Source organism: Castor canadensis, chromosome 7, assembly GCF_047511655.1.
Source record: "Castor canadensis chromosome 7, mCasCan1.hap1v2, whole genome shotgun sequence".
NCBI lineage: Eukaryota > Metazoa > Chordata > Mammalia > Rodentia > Castoridae > Castor > Castor canadensis.
The window spans coordinates 147,050,041-147,062,271 of NC_133392.1; the positions used below are offsets into that span (position 1 = coordinate 147,050,041).

At 50.2% G+C, this 12,231-nt stretch overlaps 1 protein-coding gene across 1 annotated transcript; it reads right to left on the reverse strand.

Annotated features, from left to right (window-relative positions):
* Window positions 1–120: 120 nt before the first annotated feature.
* LOC109694922 (chymotrypsin like elastase 3B) lies at window positions 121–8,007 on the reverse strand. The gene is made up of 8 exons (XM_020177122.2): window positions 7,749–8,007; window positions 6,831–6,916; window positions 4,833–4,930; window positions 4,566–4,700; window positions 3,391–3,527; window positions 2,942–3,084; window positions 1,225–1,377; window positions 121–206 (listed from the first exon to the last, which is right to left on the reverse strand). Exons 1-8 carry the CDS (start codon window positions 7,786–7,788, stop codon window positions 189–191), a joined length of 810 nt encoding a protein of 269 aa, XP_020032711.1. The 5' UTR covers window positions 7,789–8,007; the 3' UTR covers window positions 121–188.
* Between the last annotated feature and the right edge of the window lie 4,224 nt (window positions 8,008–12,231).

Sequence of the window (12,231 nt, forward strand, 5' to 3'; positions counted from 1 at the left end):
CTCCTTTCTCATCCTCTCCTGAGAGGGTTGGGTCTGGTCTCATCTCTGCAATTCAGATCTGAGATTTTAGACAGAGGCTGGAGGGGAAGAGGAAACTCAGTGAAGGAAAGAGACACAACCTAGGATTTTCTGAGAGGTCTTTATTCTTTCTGAAGGACGTGGATGGGTGCCGCCAGTTAGGCCTTGGGCTAGTGGCTTGCAATGGTCTGGAAAAAACAAAGATGGGAAGCAGGACAGGATAGTCTAATTAGTGGTGGTGGTGCAGACCTGTAGGTTCAGCTACTTGGAAGGCAGAGGAGGAGGATCATGTTCAGAGGCCAGCCTGGGCAAAGTGGGAGACCCTATTGGGAAAACAAACTGAAAACAAAAGGGATGTGGCTCAAGTGTTAGAGCACTTGCCTACAAGGCTGAGCCCTGAGTTCAAACCCCAATAACGCCAAAAAAACGAAATAGTCTAGTTAGGAGCACAGGTTCTGGAGCTGGAGGGAAATAGGCCTAACTCCCAGCCCTGTCACTCAAGAGCTGTCTAAGCTTATGAGAGTGACTTAACCTCTCTGAGTTTCCTCATCTCTACACCAGGACAAGAATAGTACTCCCTCATGGGGTTTCTTTGTTTGTTTGAGATAGGACCTCACTGTGTGGCCCAGGCTGGCCTGGAACTTGAGATTCTGCCTCCACCAAGTGCTGGGATTACAGGTGTGTACTGCCAAATCCTGCTCCACAGGAGTTCTTAATCAAACTGTTAACTAAGGTTCTCACCACAGTGACTGGCACAGTTATGTTGTCTATAAATTATAGCCATTACTGTTATCATGAGCACTGTCAACCATATCAGACCACCTGTCCCCTGATGACGTCTGTACCCTTGCTGGGGACTGAGTGTCCTTACATGGCTGTACCACCCTTCATCAATATTCTCCAGTGTCTCATCTGTCCCTTACCAGGTGACACTTTGTCTGGCATATCTCTCTATCCTCTGTGAGAAAGACAGACTGCAGCAGCAGAGACCCTTAGGGACACCCATTGGATTCGGGAAGTGCAGCCACCACTGAGAGCCCCACCCAGAAAACAGCCATGTTCCCACGACAGAGCTTTAGCACAAAACATTTTCAGGTCCTCAGGAACATCCCCAAGGTCCCCCACACTGGGCCCAGGAGCATCCCAGGCTCTTTTTGGGGCCTATGGTTTCCCCAGGAGTCTTCTGTCCTCCCCCATCCTCCTCACCTCCTCGATCCACTGGTTGAATGCTGAGACCCTAGTGAACACTGTGGGCTTCTTCAGGGTGTTACAGCCAAGGGAAGAAACAAAGCTGGTCACGCCATGGACCTGCCAGGTGCCATCCTCAGTGGGGCAGTTGAGGGGTCCCCCAGAGTCACCCTGCAAGAGTCAGAAAGAGAATGGAGTATTACTCAGCCATAAGGAATAACGACACGTGGTTGAAGGTAAATGGATGCAATTGGAGGACATCATGTTCAGTGAAGTAAGCCAGGATCAAAACCACAAAAGTCCTCTGTTTTTTTCATATGTGGAAGATATACCCAAAGATAAACATACACAGAAAGCCAAGCATGATCATATACAATCTTGGCTGTAGAACATGTTTGTAATAGGGGACCACTGTAGGGAACTCGGGGACAGAGGGAAAGGAAGAGAGAATGATGGAGCATCAGTAATGTCGCATAACGTAACATGTGAAGGTGGAGGATATAAGGATGTGTACTGAACGCTGTTGAAAAACGGGTGGTGGGTGGGAGGTAAAGGGGTGAGGGAGGGCAATGGAAGGGGTTGAATGGACCAAAGTAAAGCACGCCCCACACTGGGCCTGCATTGAGACGCCCCTTTGAACATCAACTTAACTATTAATAACGGAAACCAGGATGTAAAATAGGCACAGTGTCGGGGAGGGGGATGGAAGGAGATTAAAGTGAGGGAATGTGGTGGATGGGCTTCATATTCTTAGGAGAAATAAAACAAAGAAACCTCTTGCAATTGTTTTAAGTGGGGTGGGGAGGGGGGTTGAGGGGGAGAGACAGTGGGGGTGATCTAACCAATGTACAATATAAATCCAATCAGAATTGTCACTATGAAACCCTCCCCCCATATAATGAATATATCCTAATAAAATTTTATTTAAAAAAAAGAGTCAGAGAGGGTAGGGAGGCTGAGCTGTCTGAGAAATTGGTTCTGAACTTCCAGGATTTCTGGGACTCAGTTTACTTATTTGTAATGGGAAAAGTAGTGTTTGTCTTATAAGCATTTGAGTGAGACTATATAAGTTCCTGACAACAACTAGTAGAGAGCACTTGAGAAAAGGCAGTTCTCATGATCAGCACGACAGTTAATTATTAATATTGTTATTCATATAATACAATGAGAGTATTATTTTGTTTTCAAAGAAAATTCCATGGGAATTGCACTCATGCCCTCTAGTGTGCTAGACAACAGCTCTGCTGCGTGAGCTAGGTCCCAGCCATTTTATTTGCAATTTATTTTATGAGACAGTGTCTTGCTAACTTTGCCTGGGTTGGCTTGAACTCAGGATTCTCCAGCCTCCACTTCCTGATTAGCTGGGCTTATAGGTGTATACCACTATACCCAGTTTATACCGAGAGTATACTTAATGTGTCATTGTAACTTCAGAACCACAGTTGGTATGACTTGAGAGATTACAGTGCGAGTCTCCCTTGCTATGGTGATGGGGAAGCCTGAGGACCAGGGACTGACAGTGACTTGTCCAGGTCAGGTCAGCATGTGAACCACGCTAGAATCCAAGGCTCCAAATTCTACATCTGGACTATGCTGAGTTCCTCCACTTCCTGTCTGGCCTGGAAGCTGAATGAGGCAAGCAGGCAAGCTACATCCTCCACCTGTGGGCAGATGGCAGAGGGACCCAGGGCCCTAGGCATCCTGTGCCACCTCCTGCAGGCAAGAGTGGACTTACGTTGCATCCAGAGCTGATGTCTCCTCCAGCGCACACCATGTTCTCCTTCACAGAGGAGCCCCACCAATCCCACCTGGAGCAGTGGCTGTAGTCCACCACAGGTAGCAGGGCCTGCTGCAGTTTGTCTGGGAGAGCCCCGTTGGCTGCAGGGATAGAAAGCACTGAGTGGGGGACTTGAGGGTGCAGGGTTGGGAGCCCCAGTTCCTCTGGCCTGCTGGCTTATAGGATCTTGTATGCTTTGTCACTGTGACATCCCAGGACCTGGCACAGAGCAGGCATCTCAAAATGTTCCATTGAACCATTTATAACTGGGGAGATAGGGGAGAAGTCTGCAACCAGCAAAGAATGGGGGGAAGTGTGGGGTACAATTCTGATGTGACCCTCCATCCCCCACCAGGGTCTGTCCATTGCCTCTGTCCCATAGGCCAATTAGAAGGGTCAGCACATACTCACGAGACGGCCCCAGCCACTGATGTAGCAGGGTGCCTCATTGGGCAGGATGTCACCAGCAGGAGGGAGGCAAGCAACCTGGACCTCATCTCCCAGCTGGGCACTCCGGGAGAGCTTGATCAGCGCGATGTCATTTCTGGGGAGGAAGAGGAGTCACACAAAGCCTGGGCCCTGAGCTGGACCTGCTCCCTACCCTAGGCAAACGTTCATTCCCTGCATTTTCTGCTCTAGGGACTCCCTGTTCTTTTATCTTCAAATCCATTCTTGAGGCCAGGCAGCTCTGAGTAAGCCCCAGCCACTTCAGTCCTCGATGACCCTGGCCACCATAATTGCCCTGGGCATTTGCACCTGTCCCTCCCACACTCCAGCTGCATCAGAAACTCCTGGAGGGCTCAGTAAGCACAGTGCTGTGGGGAGGGGGCTGTGTTCTGGGCCATGGGTCTGGGCTGACGTCTGAGGATCCGTATTTCCTAAGGACACCAAGGGCTGCTGCACCCCAGAGCCACACTTTGAAAACCACTGCCGTCCATCTCCACATGCCTGTCACTCATGTCACTTCAGTAGGATCTATTTTGTCACTGTCACTGTAAGCATGGACTGGCGTTGTGATCATCATGGCTCCTAGCTCATACCTTTCCCTTTCAGGGTGCTGCACCCCCAAGAGCCTCTCACCATGGAAGTCAGGCCACCCAGCCATACAACTCTGCATACATTCGAGGGGCTGAATATGGTCTCCTTCACCTTCACAGCCACCCAGGAAGTCCTGCTTCATGGTCACCCTTGACAGACACCACACTGCTGCCCAGAGTAGGGCAGTGACTGGCCTGGTCCACCCAGAGTGTTAGCACTGGAGCCTCTCAGCCCAAAACTCCTCCTTTTACCCATGGTGCTGCAGGAACCCAGCATGCAAGTCTGTGGAATGGAGGAACCCTTGGGATGGGGGAAGGTTCCAGAAGAGCTCAGGTTCAGTAAGCCAGGTACTTCCTGGGCCCTGCTATCCCCCTGTAGGGAGAACGGTCTGGCATCGATGGTCCTTAATAGCTCTACTGGCTCTCTACCCTACAGTGTGTGCCACCAGGCCCAGGCAGCTGCCAACCCCACTGTCCCTAGAGCCCAGTCAAGGTCAGTTTTGGGCCATGGAGGGAAAGTCAGGTAGCCCCGGCCCCACACTCACCCACAGGCCACACAGTTGTTATTCCATTTTGGGTGCACGAAGAGGTCCCCTTGGTTGATGGGGATCACCTGCTCAGGCCCCTCCTCCACGGCCCGGTCATACTCGCCCAGCACCACCTGGTAGGTCCGGGAGCTCCTGCCCAGGAAGTCAGTCAGTCCGGGCCTGAAGCCAACCTCCGCCTCTATAATAGCCACTCACTATCCCAGCTGCCTGGTCTTACCCAAAGACAGCAGCAGGGGGAGGGACAGGGCAGGTGGGAGAACTCACGAGATGCAGTGGCCTGCAGTCATCACCCAGTCAGGCGTGATGAGGGTGCCACCACAGGTGTGGTAGAAGGCCCCATTCTTCTCATACTGCAGGGAGACCTGGTGACCAAGGAAAAAGAGTCTGAGTGACCCGGGCCCCCAGTGGTTCTGCAGGTTGTGCGCTGTACAACTCTAGAGGATGCTATGGACACAGAAAACCATGCCACCCTCTGAAATACTCAGTGCACAACCCACACAACTGCTCATGTTGACCCTATCACTTTTCCTTTGGATCATATTTCGCCAAAGCCTCCCCACCCAAGGTTTTGTGATCTCTCTGGGGTCCCCAACATTCTCTGCCCTCTAGGGCATCCCCAATACTGCTCTCTTTTGACAGCCCTGCAAGGCTGGCCTCCCAAATCTGCCCTCAGACCTTTCAAGGCCTCTTGGATCTTCTGAGGCAAAACTCACCCTGTTCCTTTGCTGCTCTCTTCCTTACACTTCCTGATTTTCAAAACCTTCCCCTACGCCAAGGGTTGGCAAACTACACTCCATGCCCATACTTGGTTTATGCTCTAGTATTGTGCATGTAGATCTATTGCAACCTACTAAACTCACTGCTTTCTGTGTTGTCTATGCCCGTTTGTCTGGTTTTGGCATTACTGGGCTTTGAACTTGGGGCCTCATGCCTGCTAGGCAGGTTCTCTAACACTTTAGCCACTCCACCTGCGCTTTTTTGTTGGGTATTTTTAAGATAGGGTCTCTCAAACTATTTCCCAAGGGCTGGCTTGGATCCCGTGGTCCTCCTGATCTCTGCCTCCTGGGTAGCTAGGATTACAGATATGAGCCACAGGCGCCTGGATCACTGCCGTTTTTATGCTGCAGTGTAGCCTTAAGTCCCTACTATGGACATTTTAAGGCCAGCAAAGCCTACAAGGAAGCTTGCTGACCTATCCAACTGCACTTTCCATGACGATGCAAACAGTCTCCATCTTTGCCATCAAGATGGAAACCACCAGCCTCATGTGGCTGTTGAGCACTTGTAATGTGTGGGGACTGAGGATCTGAATTTTAACATTATTAAACTTACATTCAAGTTGAATAGTCACCTGTGGGTGGAGGCTGCTGTCTGACAGTGAGTCTAGTCCTCTGTGCTTTCATTTGTAAGCTCCATGAAACCCCTACTCCTTTCATTGCTCCCACACCTATGGCCTTGTAGAATTTGAGGAGTCTGGACATGTAATCTCCCCTAAACACGGCAACCGAAGCCCTCACACATTGCTCTTTTTCACCATTGCACTAGTTTTTTTGTGGGACTAGAGTTTGAAGCCGGGTTTCACGCTTGTAAAGCAGGCACTGTACCACTTGATCCACAATACCACAATACCAGTCCATTTTTCCCTGGTTATTTTGGAGATGGGTCTCTCGAACTATTTGTTTCGGTGGCTTTGAACCTCAATTCTCCTGATCTTAGCCTCCTAAGAAGCTAGGATTACAGGGGTGATCCCTCAGTGCCCAACTGTGACTGGGGTTTGACCTCAGGGCTTCACACTCACAAAGCAGGCACTCTACCATTTGAGCCATGTCTCCAGTCCCCCACAAGAACCTTAGTTTATTTTCAGTTTTTGTTTCCTTGCTGTGCTTGGGATCAAAGCCTGGGTCCTGCACATGCTAGGCAAGTCCTCTGTCACTGAGCTACATCCCTTTAGTTTATTCCACCTTATTTTTTACTTTTTGTGGCAGTATTGGGGTTTGAACTCAGAGCCTCATGTTTACTAGGCAAGTGCTGTACCACTAGAGCCACTCTGCTAGACCAATTCCACTTTTAAATTTTAAACAGCCAGGCAGGGGTTACTGATTGACGTGGGAAAACCTCCTTGGAAGCAGACTGGCTAAGCGGACTTTGGGAGCTGAAGCAGATGTTGGAAAAGAAGAAGCGGGGGTAGACTGGATGCCACAAATCCATACCTTGGAGTCCAGAGTCCAGGATGGGACAGGGAACATCTGCTACTGCTCTTACCTGCCAGGGCCAGCTGTAAGGGACAGCGTCCTCACCATTGACCACGCGGCTGAAGGGGTTGTAGACAGGTTGGCCACAGCCTGAAGCTAGAGGGAAGACGACCAGTGTCACTCAGCCAGTGGGTCCCCAGAAGGTAAAAGGAGGCCAGGGTGAGGCACCTGCTGTGCTGATACCTCATCATGAGACCCTGTGGCAGCCATTCCATCTGCGGACCTTGGTAGCCTCCCTTGAACTAGCAGAGCCCGGCAGTACAGAACCTCCTTCGATGGGAGGGTTGTAGACTAAGAAACACTCCCGATGCCCAGTGAGTCCCCAGAAGTGACAGCTATTGCCGGAAAGACAGGAGGCTTTGAGGTAAGACTACCTGGTACAAAGGGCAGCCTGGCAGCTTGTTTTGGATTGAGCAACTTTATATCTCTGAGGATCAGTTTTCCCACCTGTAAAATGGGAATGATAGTGGTACTGACCTCATGGCACTGAGATGCAAACTAGATGAGATCACAGAAGGAAAAACTGTTAGCATTCTTCCTGGCATATAGAAAATACTCCATAATGTCAATCTGTTCCTGCATTGTCAGTTAAGGGAGGCTGCATGGAGGAGGTGGCCCTGCACCAAACTGTAACGTAGCAGGAAAGGACTAAGTTACCAAATATGGAGCTGGATGGAGGGAATGTGAGGGAGACTTGGCAAGGAGTGGAAATGTCAGTTCAAGTCATCAAACCACAGAGACCTTAACCATGAAGTCTTCCACCACAGCCCATTGGGTTCTCCCAGGCTTCCTCCTGACCTGTTCATGCACAGTTCCTCACTTTCCCAGCCCCATGCTGAAGACCCCAAGTTCTGGTGTCACCCTGGGCCCTTGTGTGGTGGCTCTAGGCCAGCGTGGCACAGAAACAGAGGCACAAAATGGAGCTTACCCAGGGCTACAAACAGGAAGGAAATCAGCAGCCTGATCATCACGACTTCTGGGGTGATAGAAAGGAGGTACAGAGCCTCGGGCCCTGATATAGGGCAGCAGGCAGGTGGAGGGGGTTATCTGGGCCCCATTCCCACAACAGGTGGTAGAATACCAGGTTTCCCATGGGCCAAGGTCATGTTGCCAACTGCTATAGGTAGAGGAGTACCAGCCAGTGGAAGACCCCAGTTCCTGCCAACCTGTGACTGCACAGGTGGCATTGAATGGTAAGCTGATTACAGGAAATGGAAACAAACAGGCCACTTTCAGGAAAGTTCTGGGGACCTGAAGCTGGCCAGGCTTGGGTCCAAATTCTGGCTCTGTCATGTCTAAGGTCTGTGACCTTAGGCACATGGCTTGCACACGCTGAGTCTCAGAGTGTAACAGGGGATTATGTCGGTACTCACCTCACTAGAATTTCTATCAGTGTTCCAGGGCTGCAGGCATGAGCACTACATGGTTCCAGCTCTCCTGGAGGTTGTCTAGCAGGGAAACAAAGGAAAACCAAGAAAAATAGATGATTCCTCTTTGGCAGGGGCTATTGAGAGGAAAACACGGGTGGTTGGGTGAGATTGGAAGTAACTCAGTTATCTGGGGGGCCAGGAAAAATGTTAAGATGTGGGTGTCCTGAAGGTTAAGAGCCTGCCACAAGAAGTCCCAAAGGCAGAGCACTAGGGTGGCCTACCAGCCATCTGTTTTCTGTCCCTAGAGTCCTGGCATTCCTGGACTCTGAGTGTACGAGTGGCCTCCAAGAGTGTGTTCTAGTTTTGGACAGCTTTTGTTTGGCATAATACTTCTGAGATTCACCCATGTTGTTCTGGTTGACTCGATTTGGAAGATGCTAACTTGTAAAGACGTTGAAGAAGGGATCTCATTTGTACTTCCAAAAGTTTCTTCCTGGGATTTGGTGGTAGCCCACAGGTTCAACCTGCTCAGGTCATGGGATGGATCCCATTTTGGTGACCTAGGCAAACCATGAGGGCAGAAGGCTAGGCCTCAGGTGGTGGAGCAGCAAGGGAGGGGTATGGGTGCATTCAGGACATATTTTGGAGAAAGACCACAGCATCTGCTATGATCCTTGGGCCTGGCACTAACTCTGGGACCACCTCCCAGCCCAGGACCAACATTGCATAGGCACATCATAAATGCTTGCTGAATAAGGTAAGCCAGCTTCTCTGATGTCCATGAGAAGCCCTTGTCACCCCTCAGCACCCAGCTCTCTTAGTGCTGCTGCCTCAATCCTGTGTTTGGGCTCAACACTGAGCCTGCCTTGGGGAGGCAAAGCTTTCCTGCATTAAGGGGACTTTGGTGGTGGGAGGTGGCCAATATGACTGGACAGGGCTTCTTTTGGGAGCCAACCACTCCTGTCACACTCACCATGAGAGAGGAGAAAGAGAAATGTGGTATCTATACACAATGGAATTTTATGCAGCCATGAAGAAGAACGAAATGTTATCATTCGCTGGTAAATGGATGGAATTGGAGAACATCAATCTGAGTGAGGTTAGCCTGGCTCAAAAGACCAAAAATCGTATGTTCTCCCTCATATGTGGACATTAGATCAAGGGCAAACACAACAAGGGGATTGGACTATGAGCACATGATAAAAGCGAGAGCACACAAGGGAGGGGTGAGGATAGGTAAGACACCTAAAAAACTAGCTAGCATTTGTTGCCCTTAATGCAGAGAAACTAAAGCAGATACCTTAAAAGCAACTGAGGCCAATAGGAAAAGGGGACCAGGAACTAGAGAAAAGGTTAGATCAAAAAGAATTAACCTAGAAGGTAACACCCACACACAGGAAATCAATGTGAGTCAATGCCCTGTATAGCTATCCTTATCTCAACCAGCAAAACCCCTTGTTCCTTCCTATTATTGCTTATACTCTCTCTACAACAAAATTAGAGATAAGGGCAAAATAGTTTCTGCTGGGTATTGAGGGGGGGAGCGGGAGGGGGTGGAGTGGGTGGTAAGGGAGGGGGTGGGGGCAGGGGGGAGAAATGAACCAAGCCTTGTATGCACATATGAATAATAAAAGAAAAATGAAAAAAAAAAAAAAAAGAGAGAGGAGTATCCCTGGCCTGTGGAAAGCAGAGCATGCAGTGGAAAGAGCTTCGAAAATCCTTCAATCTGGGATAAAAATAGCCATGTCCTGATTACCCTGCTTCCTGTGGTCTGGACATTTTATTTGTTCAGCTTGGTTGCTCAGTGCTGGGACTCCCTCAAGGCCTCTGCTTGTCACTGCTTGGCTTGGCAGAGCTAATCAAGGTCCAAACCCTCCCCCATCTGCAACAGGATGATTCCCCAGTCCTTATCCACATAATGCTTAAGCAAGTCCCTGCTGCTGCATAGGCTCTGCAGACAGACACATGGCCCTCTGGCCCTCTGGTCATCATTTCTGCCATGTTGGTCGTGTCTTCGAGGACTGTTGATTAACAACTCCCACCCCCCGCAACTGCGGGGACCTTCTGGCCTAGCAGCAGTTCTGGAGGTGACTTCTCTTCTTGGCCCCACAAAGAGGGAACTGGCCAGGGGAGATGTAGGGATTCCATCCACACCAGGCCTCGGAATGAAGTAAAATGAGCTATTTCCAGAATGAAGGTGGGAGAGGGGAGAGAATTAGGACATGATGGGGAAACAGTGTGGGGAAGCTGAAGAGGTTCTGTCTTGGCGGGGGGGGGGCCATTATTTACAGATGCCTCCCAGTTGGAAAATCCCAATGAATGAAGTACTTTGTTCATCTGGCACATAGTAGGTTTTCAACAGTATTTATGACAGGAGGGAACAAATGAATCGATGAAGCTAAAGAACCCTTTTGTTTATTTGCTTTTTTGTGTGTGTAGAACTGTGGTATGAACTCACAGTTTTGCACTTGCAAATCAGGCCCTCTACCATTTGAGTTACACCTCCAGTCCATTTTGCTCTGGTTATTTTGGAGATGGGGGGGGGGTCTCTCTCGAACTATTTGCCCAAGCTGGCTGTGAACCACAATCCTTCTGATCTCAGTCTCTCATGTAGCTAGGATCACAGGCATGAGCCACTGGCACCTGGCTTAAAGGACTCCTCCAATGCCCTGAAAGTGCATTTGACCCTGACATTTATACAGGCACTTCGGGAGGCCCCTGGCTGTCCTGGAAAACCTCAGAATCAGTGCTTGGATGGCAGCCCTGAAGTACAGCTTCTAGAGATGTGAGGAAATGCCCTATTGTAAATAGACCCACTAGAACATAACCCCACAGGGCAGGGGATTTGGTTTCCCTTGTTTGCTGCTGGGCCTCAGCTCTCAGAACAGAACCCTGTGGGCACTCAGTAAGGAATCAAAGGTCTGATGGGATTGGGAAATATGAGATCAAACAGAGTTCAAATGATGCTTTTTCTCAGGACTTCTCAGAGCCTTTAATGTGCCAGTGTTCACTGAGTCACACTCAGGGGTCTGAGGCCCAGGACTTCTTGGTGTTTCATTTTCCTGCATGTCCCCAGATACCAGCCCCATCCCTGTCAAATGGGCCGCCCAGCCTCAGGAAAGTGGAAAGAGACCAGGGATCAGGCTGGTGCCCACCTGTGGCACAGAGCCACTGTAGGGTGGGATATGCACAGCCTAAGGATGGCTATTGTCCCAAGGCTGTCGCCAGCTCAGCTGGAACCCAAGGGGGTTGTTGGGCAATGGGCACAGCTTATTTCCACAGCCAGTGCCATGCCTTCAAGGGGCTGAGCAAGGTGGGGTGGGAGAGGCCCTCCAGCCTGCTGTGGGGATGGGGAAGAGGGCCGGAGGTGTGAAAACTCCCCACCCCCTTCCCTTGGTCTTACAGGACAAATACAGATTCCACAAATATTTGCCCAGCACATTCTAGATTGCAGGTGCTCTCCACTTCACTGGGATCTCTCTGGGAAGAAGGCAAACACAAGAAGAAAGACGGAGGCCGTTCCATCACTGAGCTCATTGCTGGGGGTTGGGTGCAGGGCAGAATTCAGCACATGTTCCATCTGTTCCTTAACACCCCTCACGCCCTGTGTCCCACCTCATGGAGAACCCATGCACTCCTGTGTCCTCTGGGTGTGGACAGTGAATGGGAGGAACCACCGGGAGATGGAGCACAGGAAGAGAGAGCAGCTGGAAGTTCATTCCTCTGATCCCTGCTGGCCAGACCGGGTGTGCAATAGCTTCATTCCTCTCCCAAGCTCCTACCACAGACTTTTATTCCCACAGCCACCATCACTGGTTCCCATTAACTGCCTCTTCCTTTCCCCTTTCAGGCCTAGGGTTGCTGTGGGATACTCACTGTGGTGAGCCTCGGGATGCTTTTTCCACCTTTTGGCCATTTCCCCAGCCTGTAGCTACTTTTGTTAAACATTCTTCAGCAACCCCTGGTGTTTGACATCTATTCCCTTCAAGGCCCAGACTATAACAAAGCAGCTGGTGGGTGCCATCTGTTCCACCTTATTGT